This window comes from Gobio gobio, assembly GCF_949357685.1.
Source record: "Gobio gobio genome assembly, chromosome: 20".
NCBI classification, from domain to species: Eukaryota; Metazoa; Chordata; class Actinopteri; order Cypriniformes; family Gobionidae; genus Gobio; species Gobio gobio.
This window is the reverse complement of record NC_137113.1, coordinates 33,147,784-33,174,444: the sequence shown is the minus strand read 5'-3', so window position 1 is coordinate 33,174,444 and position 26,661 is coordinate 33,147,784. Positions and strand designations below refer to the sequence as shown.

Genomic DNA, 26,661 nt, shown 5'->3' with positions numbered 1-26,661 from the left:
GAAATATACCTCGTGATTTACTCACCCTCAAGCCACCCTAGATTTATATGACATTCTTCTTTCAGACAAATACAATAGGAGTTATATTAAAAACTGTCCTGGCTCTTCCAAGCATTATAATGGCAGTGAATGGAAGCCCAAAATTTGAAGCCCAAAAAAGTGCATCCATCCATTATAAAAGTAATCTATATGGCTCCAGGGGGTTAATAAAGGCCCTCTGAAGCGGAAAAATCCATATTTAACACGTTAAAAAAGTAAAATATCTAGCTTCCGGCGGGTCGTCTTCTATATTCAACTTACAGAAAAATCGTAACTGGCGCAATGTGTAATGTCGGACATCGCTTAAGCGTTTTGAACTGTGAGAGGCGTTACACTTTCTTCGTAAGTTGAATATGGAAGGCGGTCTGCCAGAAGCTAGATATTTTACTTTATAAAGTTTTAAATATGGATTTTTTTCTTATACAAAAACATTGATTCGCTTCAGAAGGCCTTTATTAACTCCCCGGAGCAGTGGGGATTACTTTTATAATGGATGGATGCACTTTCTTTGGTTTCAAATTTTGGGCAGCCATTCACTTCCATTATAAAGCTTGGATTAACCAGGAAATTATTTAATATAACTCCAGTTGTATTTGTCTGAAAGAAGAATGGCATAAACACCTAGGATGGCTTGAGGGTGAGTAAATTATAGGATCATTTTCATTTTTGGTTGAACTATCCCTTTAACAGTCAAAGTTTGGGACATCTTGGTGCTTCTTCTAAATTGCCATCCCAGATTCCACCTCTGCTCTCTTTGGTTATTTTCTCAATTTCTTGAGGTATCAAAGGTGTTCACACTTTTTGATTTAAATTGTTGGAAAACTATTTGTCTACAAAAGTTTGGATCAAAAGGTTTTTATGATCATAAGAAATATTCTAAGTAGTGCATCTTGCCACAAGATTATCACTTGCCAAGATGCTTTACACATGTTTGATCTAAATTGTGGCTATTATTAATAAAACCAAGGAATTATACAGGAATGTTATTGACTAACATTTTTCGGACCCAGATGACCCAGTGTTACTTTGAGGACCGTTACCTGGAAACCAGTGTGTATCTGTGGGAAAATCTTTGCTGTGATCACAGCATCAAGGGACCAGCCATCATTATTGATAAGAACAGGTGTGTGTGTGATTTCCTAAAAGTTTCTAAATATTATATTATACATAGTCTTTATGCTCAGCACTTTAAACTTGCAGATTTTGGGGGTTTGATCAAATCTGTCAAAGTTTGCAGCATTTGCGCCAGATTTGAATGATATCTCAGATCATGTGACTTGTTGAGGAGATTTGGGGAGCTGCACCCACAGTAACAAGTACCAGAACACCAGACCATTATCTGACAGCAGCACTAATTTAATTTTGTATCCGGCCCAACCAGCGTAACAAAGCCTGATCTGAAGCGATATGCAGATCTCACCCCGGGCCCTATTTTAACGATCTGAAACGCGAGTGTCAAAGCGCGAAGCGCAAGTAACTTTGTGGGCGGGTCTCGGCGCTGTTGCTATTTTCCCGGCGGGATAAATGGCTCTTGCGCCCGGCGCAAATCTAAAATGGGTTGGTCTGAAGTAGCTTCATTATTCATAGGTGTGGTTTGGGCGTAACGTGAATAAACCAATCCGAGCGTCATCCAACATTCCCTTTAAAAGCAGGTGCGCAAGTCCCATTATGGATTGCTATTATTATGGCGTATTTACCAGGCGCACGCCAGGAGCGGTTCACAGCCAAGGAGACTGATGTTCTTGTAAGAGCAGTGAAAGACAGAGAAGTGAAGTTGTAATGTTGTACATTATGGTAAAGGTGATTTCACAGTCTTTTTTTTTTTTTTCAGTCTTTCAGTTTTTTCAGTTTTTCAGTCGATTTTTTTTTTCCTGGTTCTTGACGGACAAACCAATTTGTCAGATGTCCTTATATACATATATGTCTTGCCACTATTGGGCAAACAGGTCTTATCCTTAATTATTACAATTAGCCTGAATCATTTGTAAGCTAGATTTATGCCTATTTTTTCACATCTTCGTGGCACACCACAATGATTTCCATCATCTCATGTGTTAATATTTTTTTAGTGTAACAATTTATGATTTGCAAAAATAACTGTTGCATCTGTGTAGATTACATGAGCAAAGTGTATGCGTGTTGTGCACGCTATAGCCTACATTATGGTCAAGCATGCGCCCTTAAAATAGCATAATGAACAACGCGCAACGCGCCACTGACTTTAGACTAGGTTTTTTCTGGTCAGTGGCGCAATTGTTTAATGGAACTGCAAAATAGCACCAGGGATTGTTTGCGCCGGAACACGCCTCCTTTTTTGCGCTGAACCGCCCAGGTAGCGCAAGTTCATTCACTAGTTTAGCGACGTGCTTCTATGGAGGGAAAAGCGCGCTTTGCGCGGGTGCAAAATAGAAATGACACATGCGTCGGTGTACAAAGTCAATTGCGCTGGGTGCAAGATAGGGCCCCCCATGTCGGAAGTCTGTTAAATATGTGTAAAGAATATTTTCTGGTCACGTGAGGCTCGCAGGAAAAACAAGAGCACAGCGTGAACATAAAATTTACTGAATTATGACATACAGTATAGTAACTTTTCTCTGAATGTGTGTGATGTGCATTTGCACATTCAACTAAACATACTGCTTTGCCTCTTCTTTCTGGTTTTAGTTTAAGGAAAATAAAGCAGCACGTTATCAGTGTTATTTTAGTGTTATTTCTATAATATTATAGTTTTAATTTATATTTTGAATTGGCATTTAATTTTATAGTTACAATTTTAATTTTAATCTTAGTTTAAGTATATTTCAGCTTTATTTTAAATAACTAAAATGTTTAACTCCCGGTTTCACAGACAAGGCTAGTCCCAGACTAAAATGCGTGTTTGACCTGTCTTAACGGTAAGAAACTGGCATGGACATATCCTAAAATATGTCACGTATATAAAAGCTACTTAAATGTCCTGATTGAACTAAGGCCTCATCCTGGCTTAATTTAATCCCTGTCTGTGAAACCAGGCCTAATAGTTTTCGTTTTAGTTAACGATAATCGCCCTGATGGTTATACACACCTGATTTAACATTGGCTAGAACACCCATTGCTTTTAGAACAGCTTTGTTGTAGGTACATTTTCAGAGTTTTAATGTAGCTTTGCAGATAAGTTAAATTATTTTTGGCACAGTACAGTACTATGTTCTTCACCTTCTTTGGGAATAATTGGGTCACACTTTAATTTTAAGGAGATATTGTTAAGGCCTGTTCACACCGGGACGATTTTCGCGCGCGTTTATCGTCGACGTTTAACGCCTCGTGACTAAACAATGGGCGTCAATGTGAGTGTGCACACCGACGCGTAAAAGCGCCATTTTTTTAAAAACGCCTCGGCTTTGTTTTTTTAATTTTGACGTATACTGCCATATACTGCAATTCATCGACTGGCCGCTAGGGACAGGCTCCAGAAGGGAGCAGAATCTTATTGAGCCCCATGTTAAAATGGCCAACTTTACAGCAGATTAAAACATGTTTACAGCCTGGTACAAATTTTGGTTTTGGTCTATACGGCTAATTTTGCCCTTCATGACAACTGTGAGGGGGGTGAATTTTTTTATAACTCATTCGTTTACATTATATAAAGCCTTAAAGTTCTGCATAATTAAGGGCGTGGCCACTTCGAGTAACAGGTGGATAGCCATTTATCTGCTGTGTTAGTCATTGCGTCACTTCAGCTCCGCCCACGTCCCGCCTTTTTGCCCATATTCTGTTATTCGGGAGTGACGCGCGATGATGCGCTGCCAAGATGGCAACGGCCATCTCGTCCATACTTTGCGCTTCAGAACGGCTCATCAGAATCCTATGGGTGACGTCACGGACACTACATCCATATTTTTTTACAGTCTATGGTGTGAACACTCAAGACGCGCCGAAAAACGTCACGGAAAACGCTGGCGATAAGCGCACGCGATATTCGTCCCGGTGTGTACAGGCCTTTACAGTGTAATTACACAATAAGTACTGAGTAATATTAATTAACTACATGTACTTATTATAGGGTTAGGATTTGGTTTAGGTTAGTTACTTGTAATGATTGCTATAGTAAGTACATTTAATGTGTAACTGTCACTTTAAAATGAAGTGTTTTGCCCCTCTTCAAGCATCCAATGAAAAGATTTTAAAAGTAGAGGGTTCTTCTCTTTAGCTCTTCTCTAAACTGCTGATGTCCTTCCAATGGGAAACTGTTACTACAGTTACTGTTACAGTTACTACAGTCTACTGAGTAAGAATTCCATTCTGGGATTTGCCAATTGAGGGTTGATCTAGGTGTTTAGAAATGTTCTCTTCTGTAACTAATAAATTTTTTATAAAAAAAATTTATATATATATATTTATATATAATTTATTTTTTTTATTTTTTTGTCAGCACGATTCTTGTGGAGCCGACATGTGTGGCTCATCTGACAGAGGATGGTGACGTGTGTATTGCTGTCGGCATGGGAACGCAATGTGTCTTAGGAACTGAACTCAACACCATCCAGTTGTCCATTTTCTCCCATCGCTTCATGAGCATCGCAGGTTTGATGGGACAGAAAAAAGTTTGGAATGAATGATGAGTGTGTTGATGTGAAATCTGGTCAGTGTATAGTGGGCTGTCTATGTTATTATCTGTAAGTGCACTTATGTGTTTTGGTTCCTCAAACACAGAGCAGATGGGTCGTGTGCTGCAGAGAACCTCCATATCCACCAATATAAAGGAGCGTCTGGATTTTTCCTGTGCTGTGTTTGGTCCTGATGGAGGTTTGGTGTCTAATGCTCCTCACATCCCTGTTCATCTAGGGGCCATGCAGGAGACTGTACAGTTCCAGGTACACAAACACAGAAATATACAACAAATTGCTACGCTGAATTGTTGATTGTTGTAGCCAGTGTTAGGTAAGTTCATTTTAAAAAGTAATGTTACATTTCGTTAGTCCCTAAAAAAGTGACTAATTGATCATATGCACGGAACATTCTTAAGAACTTCTGCAATAATATAAGCCAGCTGGAAAACTTTGGTCAAATGTCACTTATTGGTGTGTCGGTATCGTCAATGTCCTGAGGTAGCTTTAACAGCATGAATAGTGTAATATTTAGTTTATAATCAGAATAAAGTCACTTAAATAGTCAGGGCTAGCATTAATTTAGTTATTCAAATGTAAAACGACATAAAAATGATGCATCCCTCCATGTTCTTCCTCAGCAAAATTCAATTCGACCATCAATTTTCAAATTTTTGTGTGAAAAAGAGCGTCAACATACACACTGTAAAGATTTATTGTGCAGTTTAGTTAGATTCATTTAACAAAATGGGAGTTTTCACAAGTGTACAGAGTGCTTTTGTCAGTGATTTATAAAGGGAGAGCTCAGTGCTACTGTGCTAGCTTTCAGTGTAATTCATTTTGCAATTAAAGTTAATGTTTTTCATGAGACTTTGTAAGTACTTCACCTTGACTAAATTTATTTTTAAACCTAGTGATTTTAAAATGTTTAATATTTATTCAAAATCGGGTCTGGAAAAAATATGAATGGAAATGGCTAATATGAGCCAATAAATACTCCTCTGTCGCCATCTCCTGGTTATAGTGGTAATTTATTTATTTAGTGTTTTATTGTTTTCTATTAAATGTTCTATTTCCTACATCTTGAAATGTTCCGTTTTAAAATGGGGACAATCTCAAAAGGATGAACAAATAATGTTTTTGGTCCATCAATTGAAAAATAACATTTGAAGTGCTGGAAAAATGTTAGGTGTGCGTGTCCAATTACAGACTTTGTGTTTCTTATTCCAACGTTCCCATTAGCTTCGTCTTTATTGCAATCAATAAAACTTGTTTATTGGCAAATTAGGTAAGTGTGATAACTGCATTAAAATATGAACACAACATTAAAAAGTCAACCATTGATGGTTTTGTGTCCTTGTACAGTGAGTTTAGAATGACAGTTCACCGGAAATGCCGAAGCTGGCTTATTGAAAACCAGTAGGTAACTGTGCACATGGTCAAATACATTACTCAGTTACTTTTTATGTAAAGTAATGTATTGTGTTGTTTCTTCTCACCTGGGTTGGGCTTGCTTCTTTGTTTTTTAATAACAAAAAACAAACCCTTTTTTTTTGTTGGTCAAATGTAAAGGCGCTTTCACACCAAATGTGAAATGAATAAACCTCAGGCTGAAGAATATACAAATTCACGCCTGTACAGTAGAATGGGCAGCTTAAACAAACCTTTCAGCTGTGCTGCCTGCCATTATGGATTGCAGAAGAATAGAACGAGGGAGAATAAAGTTCGACACTTTTCAACAAAACCAAAAAGGAACACAAATGTGATATTTATCTAAAGTAATGGTTGAATTGGATCATCGAATGTCATCAGCAAAGACATTGGTTTATAAAGTGAAATTAAATGTTCGGCACCTGCTTTTCTCGTAAAGAATGGAATGTCCTGGCCAGAACGAACTTTGTTCTTGTTCTTGCCACCTCGAGAAAACGAACAAATTTCTTTGTTCTTGCAGAGTATGTTCCAAGCTTTACTCCCAATTTCTCTCAACATGGGAACAGAAGAGGTCTCAGTCAATAAATAGGAAAACAAAGTAACTTGTGTTACTTATTTGAAAAAGTAACTATATTTTATTGTAAATTTAAAAGCAATGCGTTACATTTCTTGCATTGTCTGTTAATTGATTTACTTGTAAACCTTTAAAACCAATTTGTACAATAAACAGATATTTGACAAATTAATGTGAATGCAACATGCTCAATGGCACGCTCAAAGCCACACATACTGAACAAATATACCAAAAATAACACAAAATCACTCTCTCTCTCTCTCTCTGACACACACAATTTGTTTCTGCTTGATGATGTCAAACTAATGTGAGACAGCTGTTCATAATATAGATGCTTAATCTGCGCTGAAAACCTTAGAAGAGAAAAACCCTTTTAAATGCAAAACCATGGTACAAGCGGAATAATTCAGCCTTTGAACTATTGAAAATGAATGCACACGTGAGGTGCAACAGCTTCTCCGTTTTGCATTATCAATAATTGTTAATTATTGTTACATATACATAGCTTAACATACTACACCATGATGCAGATTAACTCAATGAAACCCAGAGATGTCTGATAACACTCACTTACATCTGTTGTCACTCTTAACAGATGATCATTTTTTGTGATGTGAATTTGAATGTATCAGAATCTGCTCTTTCGCAGATTTTGTGAACTATAATCCAAATATTGCAGATGTGCTTGTTTAGTGTTGTATGTTGAATAAACTAATATACTAAATTCAAGTACATTGAAGATGAAATCATAAGCATTGTAATAACTGTAAGTTTGTTAAAAGTTTATTTTCACTTATTTTAGATCAAGTCGGCAGGAGGCAGCATGCGGGAGGGAGATGTGATTCTCAGTAATCATCCGTGTGCAGGCGGCAGTCATCTACCAGACCTCACTGTCATCACTCCTGTAGGTTGCACATGATGAACTTTCTGAGTTTCATTTTAAATGATCTGCTAAGGCTGTCACAAACATGTTTGACTCGTTTTCACCTCAAAATTGAAAATGAAGCCTTGTTTTTCATTACTGTAATGTATCTGGATGTTTTACTTTTGAATCTCTTACTTGTTTGTTACATTCAAGGTAACAAACACAATTTAAATATGGTATATTTGGGATAAATAAAAATGTTAATTTTGTGTAAGATTTAAGATTTTCAATCTTTAAAGATGTATCGTATGTTCACCAAGGCTGCATTTATTTTATTAAAAATACAATACAAATTAAAATAACTGTTTTCTATTTTAACATATTTTAAATAATATAAAATAATAATTGTAATGTATTCCTGTGATGGCAAAGCTGAATTTTCAGCATCATTTTTCAGCACGTAACTAAGCGACAAAGTCTGTTATAGATGACGAAGTAGTATGTCCCAAAGCTTGCATACTCTTCTGCTACACACTCAAAAGTATGTACTTTTTCTTCCCAAAAAGAGAACATACTTTTATGTTGTAGCATAAGTAGGCAAATTGGGACGCAGCACAAGACTTGAATTGGATGTGTCTGACGAGGGAGACATACAAAAGGTGTAGCGGTGGGGGGGTCCCCAGGACAGGTTTGAGAACCACTGAGTTAAACATTGATTTACAGCATAACTTGATGAGATTTACTCTGTCTTATACAGGTGTTTCGTGATGGCATGAGTGCGCCGGTGTTCTTTGTGGCCAGTAGGGGGCATCATGCTGATATAGGGGGCATCACTCCAGGCTCCATGCCTCCCCACTCCACCTGTCTACAGCAGGAGGGCGCTGTCTTCACTTCCTTTAAACTGGTCACGGGTGGAGTATTTCAGGAGAAAGGTTAGAAAAAACTGTTTACTGTGTACAGATAGTACTGAATTATTATTACCATATTGTTATACCAGGGTATTTCCATGGTCAGTCTGTATAAGACTGGTGTTTATTTTCATTTTTTCTTTATGTCTATCAGCTGTGACAGAAGCCCTCATGGCACCTGCTCAATACCCAGGATGTTCTGGGACACGCAATCTCCGTGACAACCTTTCGGACCTTCGAGCACAAGTAGCAGCCAATCAGAGGGGCTGTCAGCTTGTGGGGGAGTTAATCACCTGCTACGGCCTGGAGGTCGTCCAGGCATACATGGGATACATTCAGGTATGGACATTGGTGTGATGTATTAAATTTCTCAGCTTGATGTTTTTGTCAGGGATTGCCTAATATTTATCATAAAACACCCTGTGTATATCTAGAGTAACGCAGAGCTTGCAGTTCGTGACATGCTGAAAGACTTCGCCCGTCGGTGGCGCCAGGAAACGGGCTCTCTTGAGGTTGAAGCAGAAGATCAAATGGACGATGGGACACCAATCAGATTGAAGGTCCAGATCGATGAACAAGAAGTAAGAAATTATGTTAACTTTTTCAAATTAAAATCAGTTTCTGAATTAGAACTGAATAGTTTTTTGCATTTTGATCCTTTTTACCCTTCTAGGTTTCATACTGTATTTAATATTGAGATATTTGGACTCCTCATGAGCAGCATTTCAAAATGTATAAATGTCTTTGCAATGTGTAACAAAATATCAAAACAAGTGCCATTTATTTTAAATACTTTCAAGAATATTAGGTTTCAAAATATGAAGCAATAGAACATTCATTCTTGAGGAAGAATACCAATTAACATGCCTGGATTTATGAATTAATTTACTTGTACGTTAAATTACACATATAGCATGATGTTTGTTCATTTGTTCATTCTTCAAGCACAAGGATTTGTTGCATTTGTGGATTGATGAGTGCAGGTGTGGATCCGTTGCATGTAGGGCTACAACTAACAAGTATTTTGATAATCGAGGAATATGTTAATTATTTATTTGAATAATCAGTTAATCAGATGAACAAAGAAAGATGATTAATAATAAAAAAAATAGTTTTAGTCAGAATTATTGCGCTCCTATTCTATTGTGCCCTGTCTGTTTGACGTGTATGTGCACTGGAACTCGAAGTCTCTGTGAGTTTGCGTTAAACTTCATAGACTTGGTCGGCATTACTGGGAACGCCCACAAAAAACGTCATATCTATTCAAAGGTATTCTAAGATTTAATTTTAAAGTTTGTTTAACAAAAACTGCAAAATAGTCATAAGTTTGTCACGGGACTCGAACTGCGTCAAAAAGCAGTCAACTTATCATTAAAGCAGTTTTCACACAAGATATCCCATAGTGTGTGAGGTTATTAATGTACAAAACATTCAAAAGTCTTCATTTCATTAAGGGAAGGTCTGGACTCATGTTTGTGCTTCAAGCTTACAAGCTGATATAGTCACATTACATGTACGACACTGGAATTACATTTTCTCATCAGAATACATGCTGCTCCCCCAAATATTATAGCCTACTTTTGAAGACGGTTGCTATAAAAAAGCAAAAAACGTTGCTATTGTCAGTAATTTGAGAATAGTATTGTGACACTGACATATCAACTCAAAATTTGTTTTGTAAAATGTAAATGCTGAACTAATTCATTCATGAATAGCTGTACTAACAAGAAAAACGAATAAATAAACAGATAAAGCTACATGCATGCAAGCCAACCGAAACCTGATGGATGTCTAAACTTTATCTTAACCTGATGTATCATTGATGCCAAACAGCTCATCATATAACTGGATTTTAGGCTTTTGACAAATGTTTGTTAAACGTGGCACTGCGGTAAATTAACGTTTGACATTAGACTCTGCGCGTTTCATGTTTCTATTCTAGCACAGTGGTTTCTATTCTAGCACATATAAAAATTAAATAAAAATTAAATAGTTTACTCATACGACGTGCTGGCTGTTAGTAAGAGCCTCAGCATTTAATAAAAACTGGCTTTGATCGGTTGGTTAAAGGAGCTGTATGTAGGACTGTGGCCAAAACTGGTACTGCAATCACTTTCAAATTACTGTAGAGCGGTGGATCCCCTCTCCCCCTCCCCTGACTCGAGGCTGCCAGATAGGCTGCAGGATCCAGCAGGAAGGTAGGCTGCTACAAGGAGCTTTCAATGGCAAGTGACGAGTCGTACATAGTACGTTTTCTTTATGTTAATTATGTTTATGCTTCAAGAGCGATGTTTTGTGAAGTAATTATGAATCGCAAAAATGTACTAATGGCGATTAGCCAAGTATAATCGTAAATATGAACGATCGTATGTGACAGTACATTCCCACATGAAAAAATACTATAGTAAAATTACAGCAAAGCTAAATAACATTAGCAATGGTCATACAGGTCCACTTGCAGCATGTTTTGTCCACTATATATGCAAAGAACGAATGAGGAATAATTTTTACAGAGGTAACGTTAGGCTACTGTCTCAAATACGTTTTCACATTGCCATAATAGGCGTGCTAATGTTGTTTTCCTCAGCGTCCCAGCATAATGACAGAGAAACGGGCTCTGATAATGCATTACTAATGTTAGCAATGATGACTCGCCGTTTTTATTTACCAAACAATTCCTTAACGTTACCTTTTCAATTCAATGACCCACCTCCTCCATCTGCGCTAACCTAACGTTACTTTGCACGAACATGCATAACTTTGTTCGACTGTCATGAATATTTGAAATGTCCATTTACATTAAGTACAAGTTAGCCAAACATAGATGAACCTTAACGTTACCTGTCCGGGAGAAAATTAGCAGCGTTGGCATCAGTCTTCAAATTATTCTCCGTTTTCAGCGGTCTCCATCTTTCAAAGGCATCTCCTATACAAATCCTTGTTTTATTTCGGACACTGTCACAACGTTTTTCTGATTCTTAACGAGGTCGTTTAGGTTTCGTAAAGTTAGACATTGTTTATCCAAAAAGTTTGTAGCTGCAGCTGTGTTAACTAGAGCTGGCAACCCGAATGCAGAAACACTACTGACTTCGTGATTGGTAGATAGGTGGAGGGTGGCGCTTCAGGCCAAAACACAACATGACAACATCAACATCAGTTGAGGGCTGCAACTTCACTTTTAAAATGACAATATCTTGGCCGGGCAACCGTTGTCAGTGATATAAGTATTTGAAATTAACATGATTTCTTAATGTCTAGTGACATATCAGGGCCATTTTATGATTAATTGAAATACATTTCTTACATACAGTTCCTTTAACTAATATGTTCTTTAATATGTTTCATACGGGAGGGACGCCGGACAAATGGATGTCTATCTGAGTCCAAAAATATACGGGCAGCATGTGACCTGAAGCTGGTCTCTAATTGGTTTTTAAAGATCCTCCTCCGGACGCAGGTCGCTGCGTCCCTGGCGAATCAGAATTGGATGCGTGTTATTTTATCCAATCTGATTGGTTCTCGTCACCTGTGGCCAAGAGCGGATTCAACTGTCCGCTCTTGGCCACTAAAGCGAAAGTGCGCGGGCAACACAGTCACTCCGACTCCGCCAAAACCTTGTTATGATGATCACTTTCGTAGAGATGGCAGCAGTTAAACCAAATTCTTTCACAAGGCGTTCGTTGGAAGATCCCGAACCGGACTAACGCGATTTAACACCCCACCCCCGCCAGAACCCAAACCCCCCCAAAAAAAATTATCACCAGCCGCCACTGTTCTAACACAAACAAATACATGAACAAACGCCCTTTGCATTGCACATGGCATATTCAGAAAAACATTTCATAGCACAAGACAAGTTTTATGATAATTTTAAAATGTTAAATGTATGTAATACATACTCTCTAAATCTATTAAATTCAGGAACACAGGAATAAACGTCTTCATTGAAAGACAGGGTGATTTATGAAGTAGGCAAGTAATATTTGTGGGTGCTGCATGCATTTTGACAAGAAAATAGCGTTGGGTCGTTTTTTCCTGTCACAGATACTGTATGGACAATCCGACCCAATACGGCTTTATGCCAAAAAGGTTCTATACAAGGAGAAATGTCTTAAAGGATTGCATAATACTTTCATGTTTGACCGGTTATTAAAAAAAAATTCTACTGATAAAGTATGTTTACGAGCAACTTAATTCATACAATTTCATTAACATTTAAAATGAATGAACAAAATTATTTAATAAAAACTAAATCCATAAAATGATCCCATGATGGGAACCCCTAAAAGGTTTTAAACATAAAAGCCCCTTTAGGGTTCTATATAGAACCATTTCTTCTGAAAGTTCCGGCGGAGAATTGATGGCAGGCGTGACAGCAGCCAGTAAACCTTCAATGGGTTTTCTAGGTGTGGAACATTTCTAGTAAGACTATTCCAAAGACTGTATGAACATGCTCATCCTCATTTAATGGTAAAGAATGTAAAACTGTACAAACAGTACAGTGCTAAAATGACATAAGACCATTTTTTCAAGGTGCAGTATAGTGATGATCAATACCTCTGCTCTGTCCATCTTTGTGTCTGTCTGCAGGGCAGCGCAGTGTTTGATTTCACCGGCACAGGGACAGAAGTGTGGGGCAACTGTAATGCTCCTCGTGCCATCACCCTCTCTGCCCTCATATACTGTCTGAGATGCATGGTGGGCCAGGATATCCCCCTCAACCAGGTGACACACTTTGGTGGATTGTGCTCAATAAAATCTCTAATGTTTGTGAAAGAAGTAGGCCTATCTTATGCTCTCCAATACTAAGTAAGTTACTAAGAGTAAAAAGTGGGGGGAAAAAACAGTTATTATTGTGAAATATTATTACAATTTAAAATAAGTTTTTCTATTTGAAAATATTTTAGGTTAAAAAAAAAATCAGTGTCCCTGTTACACATCTTACATGTACAGTAACAGTAAATTATATATAATTACATCATAATTACATAATTACAAAAATCTTAATTCTGTCATCAGTTCCTCACCCTTATGTCGTTTCAAACCCATAAATTGTAATCAACATTTTCAAGTTTCAAAATGTTCATAAAGACATGTACTTACTGTAGGATTTAGGGCTACACTTTATTTTAAGGTGTCTTTGTTACACTGTTACTATACATTTAAGTACTGAATAATATTAAGTAACTACATGTCCTTACTATAGTGTTAAGGTTTGGTTGAGGGTTAGTTGCATGTAATTATGCATCATTTATAGTTATTACTATAGTAACTACATGTAACATATGTAACAATGACTCTGTAAAATAAAGTGTTACCGGATTTGGTTTAGGGTTGTAATTATGGATTAAATTTACTGTTATTACTATGTAACTACTATGTAACAAAGGACATTATAAACTAGTATATACATTATATACTTTTTACAAATATGATTTCTAATTTAATAAATATTTTTGAATATTATTATTTGCAAGAAAGTGTTTCAGCCCTGTGTTGTGTTTCAGGGCTGTCTGACCCCTGTTAAAGTCATCATCCCCCCAGGGTCAATCCTGCAGCCGTCTCAGAATGCTGCAGTAGTGGGCGGTAATGTGCTGACCTCACAGAGAGTGGTGGACGTCATCTTCAGAGCCTTCCAAGTGTGTGCAGCCTCACAGGTGTGTATTATCAAACAGAATGGTCTGTATCTACAGCAGTTTATGAAATCTCCTTGAGCTTCTGAACTCGCAAGGCAAAAATCCAGACCTGGATTTCCGACCATATGGTTTTGGCTGCTTGAGTCAAGCCCAATTTGTATAGCGCTTTTGACAATACACATTGTTTTAAAGTATCTTTACAGAAAAATAATGTTTACAATATCTTAATATCTTCATACCTTCTATTCTATTTTAGCAGACAACAATACAAGCAATCTGGAAATTGAGATGCTATTCAATTAGCTTAATTCAAGGGCCAGATTATCAAATTGAAAAGTGAAGGTGGGCCAGAGGTTGGTTGTGGGTGTGGGTGGGGTGGTTGGAGGGGGACATAACAGTTTCAATAAATAAGCTAAAGTAAACCGAAAAAAAGTATTGCATTTACTTGGAAATGTAGTACCCAACAGTATGCAGATATAAAAAAAATAAAATCTTGACAATTTACAGCTGTGTACAACCATTTTCCTCAGAACAAATATATGAATTATACAAGCTCATAGCTATTGGCAAGAATGGTTTTATTTATAATAGGCTTAAATTAAAATATTCTGACAGAGAGACTTGGTAACCACAGGTAAAACAATGCATGGCTACTTACTACCACGCCTAAATGTTTGTAAGGTTTGCGATTTGGGGACTTAAAAGTCTTCTACTTTTATTCATGGCACAATGTTTATCCTGTTTTCCTCATCAGTCTTGTTGGGAATGTTGAGGCTGTTTCATCCGATTTAAAACTAGATTAATCATCGAGTGATTTGTGGTTTGTAACAGAGAGGTGTGTGTCGAAGCTCCTTTAACCATTTCAGCTCTGCAGCATATTTCGATTTCTTTAGAGAATAAGGCATATCTGAATTTAAAAGAGCGCCCTACCCACATACATTGGAGTAAATTGATAAAAATTGTCTAATTTTACAGAAAACACTCTAAATTTTAACACGGTTGTGGAATATTGCATATATTATTTTGTATTTATTCACAATTTTATGATAAACATATATAAAAAGTCATATTTTTTATCATATTATTGTCATATTATTAATTAATTTATGTGAAAATCTATCATTTTTAATCTGTTTGGTCTTCTTCCCTTCTTATAGCACTTTTGAGAGAGTACTTCGACTCTGCGCAGTAAAAAGTCACGATGAGAAAAATCCTGTTTATCCTGAGAGGATCTTTCTCGGCGTGACTTTTTACTGCGCAGAGTCAAAGTACTCTCTCAAAAGTGCTATTCCGCCATACATTATAGTCATCCTTTTTAATCCGCTTAGAAAAGCGCCACGTTTTATTTTGTGTCACCATACTTGGTCGTTCAACTATTCGTGTAACTGTATTTAAATAGGGAAAACGCGGAGGTGTTTGGTCGCTTCTAACTTGATCTCTGTTTGGTACCTAATGAATGAACTGGGCTTAGTGGGCTAAGCTAAGTGCTATCAAAATGTCACCGCGCGTCAGAGCGATTAAGTGCACGCACTAAGTCTTAGTTAAGGGAATAACATAGTTTAATATGAAAAAACGGTGGAGTATCCCTTTAAGAGCTTTCATTTTATATATTACTTGTCTATTTTTGGTGAGATTGTGTGATATAAATATGCAATTTTATATTATTGATATGATTTTCTCAATGGGGGGGTCATTGCGGGGGGGTCAAATTCAGACCTTATTATCTTCTTCTATGTAACATAAATGTAAAAGTAATTGGGTTATCAAGAAAGCTGAGGTTCTAATCTTTCAAACAATACCATAAATGTCTATTTTTGTGCTGTACAACTTAGATTTTTTCAAATGATTATGATGATGCAATATTGGACCCACGGGTGGGTCGGTCAGGGGGTGCAGAGCTGAAGTGGCTTGTGCTCTCCGTTATCCACTGGGCCATGCTACGTAGTTCAAAGTAAACTAGTGAAACAATTGAAAACAGCGTATTTGTTCTCTAATTGTTGTTACTGACTGAGAAATCACTTCAGATGATTCAGTGAGAGAGCGGTCCGAACAAATCTAAATAGTTTCAGACTGTTATGCAGGTGCGTTTGGCCAATTCACGGAAAAGAATTGAGTGAAAATAATGATTAATTCATAAATGTTTGGTGTCGCTGGTTCAGTCGACAAAAATACGGGACACACATATAATAACTGCTGAAATATTCGCTTGGAAAATGTTTCTCAGGTCACAGTGCATATGCCACCACAGCCCCGGATCAAACCAAATTTACCTGCACCACCGGGAAAAGAGCAGGGAGGTTGGGGTGCCCTCGAGCCGGATGGAGATGATTGGCGGGCCGCCAATTGAATAGCCCTGGCCCTAGCTCTCTTGTAGTGCAATATATAGTATATATTGCACTACGAGAGTATACTGTATGTATTCAGATAAAGTTGGACATACTTTTAGATCCACATTTATATAAAGAGCTAATAATGTAGTTACATTTTGCGGGAAGAAAAATCAAGCAGTTGAAATTTGCTATATAGTATATATCACTTTACGTGAGTGCACTGTATGTATGTGGATAAAATTGGATATAATATACACTATATTACCAAAAGTTTTGGAACATCTGCCTTTACATGCACATGAATTTTAATGGCATCCTATTCTTAATCAGTAGGGTTTAAAATGGATTTGGCCCACCCCTTGCAGCTATAACAACTTCAGCTCTTCTGGGAAGGCTTTCCACAAGGTTTAGGAGTGCGTATATGGGAATTTTTGTCCATTCGTCTAGAAGCGCATTTGTGAGGTCAGGAACTGATGTTGGATGAGAAGGCCTGGCTCGCAGTCTCCATCCCAAAGGTGTTCTATCGGGTTGAGGTCAGGACTCTGTGCAGGCCAGTCAAGTTCCTCCACACCAAACTCGCTCATCCATGTCTTTATGGACCTTGCTTTGTGCAGTGGTGAGCAGTCATGTTGGAACAGGAAGGGGCCATCCCCAAACTGTTTCCACAAAGTTGGGAGCATGAAATTGTCCAAAATGTCTTGGTATGCTAGAGCATTAAGAGTTCCTTTCACTGGAGCTAAGGGGCCAGGCCCAACCCCTGAAAAACAACCCCCCCACACCATAATCCCCCCTCCACCAAACTTTACACGTGGCACAATGGCCATGGAAACCCATTCCTTGAAACTCTCTACGTACTGTTCTTCAGATAATCTGAAGGCCACACAAAGTTTGGACTTCTGTAGCTGTTGACTCTGCAGAAAGTTGGTGACTTCTGCACACTGTCCACCTCAGCATGCGCTGACCCTACTCTGTGATTTTTACGTGGCCTACCAATTCGTGTTGCTTCCACTTTACAGGGAGTGCAGAATTATTAGGCACGTTGATTTTCTGACCATATTTTTTTTCCAGGCACATTTGACCAATTCCAAACCACAGTAATCCTAATAACTACTATTGATTTAGTATTTAATAATGTATAAGTGATATATAATTGTTCATGAAGGCTGGAAATGAAAATCACCTTATATTCAGGTGTGCAGAATTATTAGGCATGTTTTCTTTTACAGATAAATTTAGCCAAAAAAAAACTCAGACTGAAAAGTCAAAAAGTATTAAATGCCCATGAGAAGGATGCAATACTAATGCAATACTAGACATTGCAGTTAAGGCATGACCATTGGACAGTGAAATGCTCGTTGGGTCAGCAGGATCTGACAAAAACAGGTGGTGAAGAAAAGGCACCTGTTAACTGCAAAAGAATTAAGAATTAAGGTGAAGAATTAAGGGTGAAATTAAGGTTGATCCAAAATGAGCGGGTTACCCGCTGTAACGAGTCATCCAAAATCATTTTTAATGATATTCGGGTCGCGGTCGGTCGGGTCATCCTTATTTTCCTTTTGAATGTTGAGCGTTATTAAATTTTTAATAAATACTGACGCGGGACAAAATGCCCGCTTTCCCAACACGTTGAACTGAGCAATGCCATTGTGCCATTTTAATAGGCTACTTTTAAACGCATATAGCTCAGAAAAGTCAGTTTTATGTATTTTCTGAGAGGGGGCGGGATTTTTGTTGTCAGGGGAGAGACGCACACATCGATTAGACTGGATAAACACATGCAGCATCTTAATTGTTAAGAAAATGAAACAAAATAAATGAATAAATCAATCCATTAGGAGCGCAAACTGTTCTTTTTCTGAATGCTGTATGATATAGTCTAGTGTTATGTAATAAACATGTAATTTAGTTGAAGCTTCTATTCAAAAGCAACTACATCACTCAGCTGGCATAAGAAAGTGAAACTAGCTCTTAAGGGCCTTCTCGCAGTTGACCTGCTGATGACCTTCAAGCCGGGTCGAAACATAAACATCGCGTTCATCAATAGTATGCATCTAGACAGCTGAAATGGAAAATGATGGGCCGCCTCAAGAACTGCCTGCTCTCGCCGCTGCACCTCTGAGCGCACCACGTCAGGGCCTGAAACATTTTCTCAATGGCCCAATGAGCTACGATGAGCATTTATTACTTTAAAAAAATGCGGGTCAGGAAGCGGGTCGGGTACAATATTTTCTTCTTTTTTTTTTTGTGGTCCGAGTTGCGGGCGGGTTAGTTGAAAACGTCGGTCGGGTGCGGGTTGTTTATACATTGACCCGCGCATCACTGTCAGGAACCCTTTAGTCTCCAGCGCCACCATTTTCCAGAGCTGCAACCTACCTGGAGTCTCCAGAAGTGCAAGGTGTCAGGATCTCAGAGACTTCAGTTAGGTAAAGAATCCTAAAAAATGACCCCCACTAGATAAGAATCACAAGCTGAAGTGTTGTAAAATACATGAAGAAGGTTTTTTTATAGGCTTTATGGACAGATAGGTTGAGAGTGACTCTTGAAGGACCAGCACCACATCCTCTAGTACCACTGTTTGAAGAATTCATCTTCCAGAATCTGGCAGTACGTTTTGGAGTTGGCAGGAGTTCATTTTAGTCCATCCTGAAGTCCGTTTTGCAGAGATGGACTAAAATGAACTCCCAAAACGTACGAAAGAGTTAAATCTCTTTTTTGGCTCAATTTATCTGTAAAAGAAAACATGCCTAATAATTCTGCACACTTGAATATAAGGTGATTTTCATTTCCAGCCTTCATGAACAATTATATATCACTTATACATTATTAAATACTAAATCAATAGTAGTTATTAGGATTACTGTGGTTTGGAATTGGTCAAATGTGCCTGGAAAAAAAATATGATCAGAAAATCAACGTGCCTAATAATTCTGCACTCCCTGTATTATAATACCACTAACAGTTGGCCGTGGAATATTTAGTAGTGAGGAAATTTCACGAATGGACTTATTGCACAGGTGGCAACCTATCACGGTACCATGCTTGAATTCACTGAGCTCCTGAGAGTGACCCATTCTTTCACAAATGTTTGTAGAAGCAGTCTGCATGCCTAGGTGCTTGGTTTTATACACCTTTGGCCATGTAAGTGATTGGAACACCTGAATTTAATGACTTGGAGGGGTGTCCCAATACTTTTGGCAATATAGTGTACAGTCAAACCAAAAATTATTCAGACACCAGATATCATTTTTTACTAGTGGGTGCAAGACACTATAGTTCATTTATGTAAGTGAGGATGGCAAAATAGAGTAAACTCATATTATAACTCATTATTCATACAGTGGACTACCAGTAAAATGGATTAAAAAAAATTGGGACCAAAATTATTCAGACACTTTGACCTGACCATGTTTTGCTTAAGCATTTTTTCTTTAATTGCTAGTGCAACCTTTTACACCACAGACTGAACAAAATGAAGCATTGCTTGGTAATTGGTTGACCTAAATTGGTATTATTTAATTGTGTACTTAAATGTATCAGCTGACTGGTTGATTGTAATCCATTACAGTTCTTGTCATATTTTATTACCATTTTCTAAACTATAGCGAATAAACTGTGATAATGTGAGAAAATGTTGAAGGTGTCTGAATAAATTTTGGTTTGACTGTATATACAACTTTATACACTCACCAGCAACTTTCTTAGGTACACCTTGCTAGTATTGGGTTGGACCCCCTTTTGCCTTCAGAACTGCCTTAATTCTTCATAGCATAGATTCAATAAGGTGCTGGAAACAGTACTCAGAGATTTTGGTCTATAACATGATAGCATCACACAGTTACTGCAGATTTGTTGGCTGCCATGATGCGAATCTCCCGTTCCACCACATCCCAAAGCTACTCTATTGGATTGAGATCTGGTGACTGTGGAGGCCATTTGAGCATAGAGAATACATTGTCATGTTCAAGAAACCAGTTTGAGATGATTTGAGCTTCGTGCCATGGTGCATTATCCTGCTGGAAGCAGCCATCAGAAGATGGTACATTGTGGTCATAAAGGGATGGACTTGGTCAGCAACAATACTCAGGTAAGCTGTGGCATTTAAACAATGCTCAGTGGGTACTAATGGGGCCTATAGTGTGCCAAGAAAACATACCCCACCCCATTACACCACCAGCCTGAACCGATGATACAAGGCAGGATGGATCCATGATTTCATGTTGTTGTCCCCCCCCCCGCCCCCGTCTTAATGTCCCAGCAGGAATCACGACTCATTAGACTAGGCAACGTTTTTCCAATCTTTTATTGTACTTATTGGGTGTGAATTGTAGCCCTTGTTTCCTGTTCTTAGCTTATAGGAATTGCACCCAGTGTGGTCTTCTGCTGCTGTAGCTCATCTGCCTCAAGGTTCAACGTGTTGTGTGTTCAGAGACCCTCTTCTCCATACCTTGGTTGTAAATAGTGGTTATTTGAGTTACTGTTGCCTTTCTATCAACTCAAACCATTTTCCTCTGGCATCAACAAGGCATTTTCGCCCATTTATCTCACTGGATATTTTCTCTTTTTCTGACTTTTCGCTGTAAAGCTTAGAGATGATTGTGCGTATAAATCCCAGCACATCAACATTTTCTGAAACACACATTTTTCCCCATTCTGATGCTCAGTTTGAACTTCAGCAGATTGTCTTGACCATGTCAACATGCCTAAATGCACTGAGTTGCTGCCATGTACTGGCTGATTAGATATTTGCGTTAATGGGCAGTTGGCCAGGTGTACAATACCTAATAAAGCGGCCAGTGAGTTTAAATATTAGCTGTGCGATAATACCAACCTTATCTCACAGGATAACGTAACATCTTAAAATAATATCTTTATTCCAGTGTGTATGCCAAAGGCAACTGTGGCAAGGATAAAAACTCAATTTGAGTCCATTTAGATGCCATTTATGATCACACTTTGTGCTTTCTCTTATTTTCTTTTAAGGGTTGCATGAACAACGTGTCGTTCGGCTGCGAGAAAAGCGGTTACTATGAGACAGTTGCCGGTGGTGCAGGGGCGGGGCCAACCTGGAATGGGCGTGGTGGCGTTCACACTCACATGACAAACACTCGCATCACTGATCCTGAGATCCTGGAGACCAGGTCTGAATATTTAACAGCATTAGAGAAACATTACATTCATTCCTAATGTGAAAGAGCTTTTTGAAGTTGAGTTGATGTTGGCTTCTCAGGTATCCAGTGATTCTTGAGCAGTTTTCTCTCCGGCCCGGTTCCGGAGGGAAAGGTCTGTACCATGGCGGTGATGGTGTGGTCCGGAAACTTCGTTTTCGTAGTCCAGTGGTTCTGTCAGTTCTGACGGAGAGGCGCTCTACACGACCCTACGGCCTACACGGTACCTTCATCTGTAGATATATATGTGACCCTGGACCAAAAAAACAGTCATAAGTCGCACAGTTATATTTGTGGCAATAGCCAACAATACTTTGTATGGGTCAAAATTATCTATTTTTCTTTTATACCAAAAATCATTAGGAAATTAAGTAATGGTCATGTTCTCGGCCAAATGTTGTCCTATCCTAACAAACCATACATCAATGGAAAGCTTATTTACCCAGCTTTCAGATGATTCATAAATATCAATTTAAAAAATGTTACCCTTATGACTGGTTTTGTGGTCCTGGGTCACACGCACACATACTGTGTGTATATAAATATATATACATTCATACACACACATGATCAGGTCATAACATTATGACCAGACCACCTTCCTAATATTGTGTTAGTTCTCCTTTTGCTGCTAAAACAGCTGCCATGGGGTCAGTCAGCATAGGAACCCTGACTGGTCTGCAGCTCTGCAGCCCCATACGCAACAAACTGCGATGCACTGTGTATTCTGACACATCAGAACCAGCATTAACTTCTTGAGCAATTTGAGCTACAGTAGCTCGTCTGTTTGATCGAACCACACGGGCCAGCCTTCAGTCACCACGTGAATCAATGAGCCTTGGCCACCCATGACCCTGAGGCCGGTTCACCATTGTTCCTTCCTTGGGTCACTTTTGATAGATACTGACAACTGCAGTTTTGGAGATCCATTGTCTGACCCAGTCGTCTAGCCATCACAGTTTGGCCCTTGTCAAACTCGCTCAAATCCTTATGCTTGCCCATTTTTCCTGCTTCTAACACATCAACTTTGAGGACAAAATGATAATTTGCTGCCTAATATATCCCACCCACTAACAGGTGCTGTGATGTGAAGAGATAATCAGTGTTATTCACTTCATCTGTCATAATGTTATGCCTGGTCGGTGTATATATGTATATATGCTTTCATCTATGTGCTTACGGCTACATACACATACTTATCATTTTTGGCTTGTCTAGGAGGTAAAAATGGAGCACCAGGGCTGAATTTGTTACATAGAACGGATGGCAGAGTCTTAAATTTAGGGGCGAAGAATACCATCAGCCTGGATCCTGGGGTAAGACAAACTGTGTGTGTTTTTGTAAACTTCTAAATACCTCCAAATCAATAATACTTTGGTTAAAAGGAGAGACAGCCGTCAGTGTTCTGAATAAAAAGCTGTATGTTTGTATACATATGTATAAAAAAAAAAAAACATTTTTGAAGCAAAAAAAGTATTTGAAAATCAGATTTAAAAAAATGTAAAGGACACAAAACATTGCAAATTTCATTGCAAATAATACATAATCAATTTAAAATGATGGAGAAATGAAACTATTCATTTAAAGTTGTTAATTATATCTATATAAACAATATACAATATATTTTATGTTTATTAAGTATCCAGACTGAGGCATGAGCTGTACAGGCTTCACACTCTTCTGGAAAGAGGGGTGGGGAGCGGCAGCTTATTTGCATTTAAAAATACATGCATGAAAACAGCTATTTTACCATCCACTCAAAAATGGGCATTTATAACATATAATAAATGATCTGTGGGGTATTTTGTGCTGAAACTTCACAGACACATTCTGGGGACATTTGAGACTTACAAGATTACATTTAGTAAAGGGGTATAATATGTCCCCTTTAAAAGATAAAAAAAGAAGTATTAGCGATAATTAATGAATTAAGAATAGTTTACTGCCGTTGTGAGAATAACATCTAATCAATAAAAAAAGTAACTGTTTACAATTCCGGTGCTCTGCCCTTCAGAGTGAGCAGGGCATAGGGATGCCTGACTTCTAAAGAATTTCCCAGGCATCTGTGCCATTCAGAACTGAAGTGAGAATGCCATTTGAATTCCAATTCAGTTCCTGAATTTGAATTGAGGTAGCAAACAGGATGCAGAATTGCCATTTAAAAAATTGACATGCATCCTGTTTGTTATCCTGTTGTTGAATCTAAGGAAGTTAAATTAAAATCACTTAAGTGTTATTTTTAACTCAACAAACTTTGAATGTTGATTTGACAAAGCCATAGATAGATAGATAGATAGATAGATAGATAGATAGATAGATAGATAGATAGATAGATAGATAGATAGATAGATAGATAGATAGATAGATAGATAGATAGATAGATAGATAGATAGATAGATAGATAGATAGATAGATAGATAGATAGATAGATAGATAGATAGATAGATAGATTTAAAGGGATAGTTCACCCAAAAACGAAAATTTGATGTTTATCTGCTTACCCCCAAGGCATCCAAGATGTAGGTGTCTTTGTTTCTTCAGTAGATATATAGATATATCATAGTAGATATATCATAGATATATACATAGATACCTCATTAGTGCCTGCGTGGATCGCTCGAATGAGGAATCTACATAAACATATCTATGACCTGGCCGGAATTTTGACCTCACTCACGGGAAGTGATGGCAGTCTGGAGAGCTGAATATATTCGTCTGATATGAGGTGATATAATTGCATAAATACCGTTCGGTTTCTCTCAGAAACCGATCATTTCGTGTCTTAAGACATCAATGTGTCGTCACAAGCCGCGGGGTTTAATTTGAAGTTGTCTGTCCATGTTTTTTTTTACTCTAATAGAATTAGACCCCATTGACAAGCATTATATGAGTGACACACAGCAACGGTTGGAGTTAAAAATCTTAATTTGTGTTCTACTGAAGAAACGAAGACACCTACATCATGGATGCCTTAGGGGCAGGGCTCGACATTACCGCTTGTCCGGGACAAGTGGATTTTTTGAAGGGGCAAGTGAAAGAGAATTTTACTTGCCCGACGGACAAGTAGCCTGATAAAACGTCATTAACAAAAATACCTAGGGAATCACCCAAATGCAAGAATGATTCTGCATTCATTACTGTAAGTGGCGATTGACAGTGGATGATAATATATGTATAATGTTAGGTAACTAACATTGCACTGTTGACGCTCGTGCAGCCTCTCGAGGAGAAATCGAAACAAATGTGCACCGCTCACACAGAGTAACTCAGTTAACACACTGCCGTAAAAATTTAGAAATGTGGCGTTTTTTATATTTATAACATGATACAGTTGCAACGTCACATTACCAAGAGTGCTGTTTTCCTGAATAACATCACGACTGAAAATGACACTGACTTCATATGACAGTTCCATAAACAATTATTAACATTAAGTCACTTACATTTTAGATGCAATATTGAGTGTTTTTGTTCTATTTCAGCAGCGGAAATAGTTCCAAAAGATCACAGCAGAACGCGTCACAGCAACAGCGTGTAAGTGAATGATTCAGCGTTTTGAATGAATCGATAGAATCAAAGATTCAATGAACTATTCGGAAACGACTGCCTCATTCTTGAATGAATCAGCGTTTGAACGAATCGACTCAATGACTCTGGTGGTTTAGTTTCATCTTTCCAACATTTCTTATTTGTATATTCAAAAAATATTTAAAACGATCTCATTAGCCTACATTATTTAATGCAGTTGTAATTTTTCAGTGTAAATTATTTAATTTGACTGGTAACAGCCAGTGTCGTCTCCTAATTTAATTTATTGATCCAATTTAAGAATATAAAAGGAAATCTGAATCATAGCCTATATTTAATAAGATTAGGGGAAAAATGCCCTTTATAAAAGGTAAAAATATCACAAATATGCAAATGTCAAAGCTGATTGAACACTGGTGAGAATATTGCTTCAGAATAAATTTTATTTAAAACACACACAAAAAAAAACAAAAAAAATGTTTTTCCGGACAAGCACATTTTTTACTCGGACAAGTGGATGACCGATTTACTTGTCCGAAGGACAAGCACGTGAACATGCTTAATGTCGAGCCCTGCTTGGGGGTAAGCAGAAAAACATAAAATTTTCGTTTTTGGGTGAACTATCCCTTTAAGGTGTTTTTTTCTGTTAGTGGAGTTAGCGACTATAGAAACTTAAAATAAAATGGACTTGCATAACTTGTGGCATACATGACAGGATATGTTCAGTCTGTTCACCCCTGGAGGAGGTGGATACGGACGTGTGGATGAACCGGATGGAGACCATCAGCTTCCCTCTAAACGGCGTTGCCTGCACGAGCCACAGCCGGACACAGCTTAGACTTCATGGATTCATGCATTTTAGGGAACAAAGCACTGGACAATAAAACAATATTTTTGAAGAAAGATTAAATAAAGTCTTATACAACCTCTTATATAAAGTGTATTTTTTTTCTGTTCTGCTATGAGTGAATATGAGTGACATATTGTATGTAGCCTACTGGCCAGTGGCCATCCATCTAGGGTGATTACCTGATTATGGTTCGAGATGCGGAGATAGACTTCAGCACCCGCCGTGACTCTGCGGCTTGGAGAATGGATTAATTGTATTAGAGTTATAAGAATTTGAAAGGGAAGGATCTTTTTTTTTTTTTTCTTGATGAAATTAACTGATGCCTTTTACTTTACTTTATTGCACCAGAGTTATTAGGGTGATTCTTCAATTAGGGGAACTTTTATGTCCCCAGGTTATACATTCATGTTAAAATTACTATATTTTAAAATAAATAGTTTAGTTATTTCAAATAATGTTCATTGCACCACCAAAAAATGTTTTACACTAAAATCAGTTTGATTTCCATTTTTAAAAATGTTTTCATCACTAATATTTGGCTACTCAGGCCTTGTCCCCAACCCAGACTTTAAAACTTATCTGCTCTGAAAATGTGATAAAATGTTATCAGTTCATTAAAAAATCACAATACATGTTTAAACAGTAACTTAAAAAGGCACTTGATGCATAATTCTGGTTCATATCTGTGCAATTTGTGAATATTTTTAACAATTTAGAATTGTCCATAACAATACTGTCATTACCGCGAC

General features: G+C 37.8%; 1 protein-coding gene across 3 annotated transcripts in view; it reads left to right on the top strand.

Annotated features, from left to right (window-relative positions):
* The window catches only part of oplah (5-oxoprolinase, ATP-hydrolysing), a 71,988-nt gene extending 45,994 nt beyond the window's left edge, over positions 1-25,994 (top strand). For all 3 annotated transcript variants that reach the window (XM_079846251.1, XM_079846253.1, XM_079846252.1), the window contains 13 exons: positions 1,050-1,162; positions 4,451-4,602; positions 4,732-4,892; positions 7,433-7,534; positions 8,253-8,427; positions 8,558-8,742; positions 8,838-8,984; positions 12,994-13,128; positions 13,911-14,060; positions 21,350-21,507; positions 21,597-21,757; positions 22,753-22,850; positions 25,778-25,994. In XM_079846251.1, the coding sequence (XP_079702377.1) occupies positions 1,050-1,162; positions 4,451-4,602; positions 4,732-4,892; positions 7,433-7,534; positions 8,253-8,427; positions 8,558-8,742; positions 8,838-8,984; positions 12,994-13,128; positions 13,911-14,060; positions 21,350-21,507; positions 21,597-21,757; positions 22,753-22,850; positions 25,778-25,900 (1,860 nt within the window). In that variant the 3' untranslated portion in view covers positions 25,901-25,994. The remainder of the gene's footprint in view (positions 1-1,049; positions 1,163-4,450; positions 4,603-4,731; positions 4,893-7,432; positions 7,535-8,252; positions 8,428-8,557; positions 8,743-8,837; positions 8,985-12,993; positions 13,129-13,910; positions 14,061-21,349; positions 21,508-21,596; positions 21,758-22,752; positions 22,851-25,777) is intronic.
* Positions 25,995-26,661: the final 667 nt, after the last annotated feature.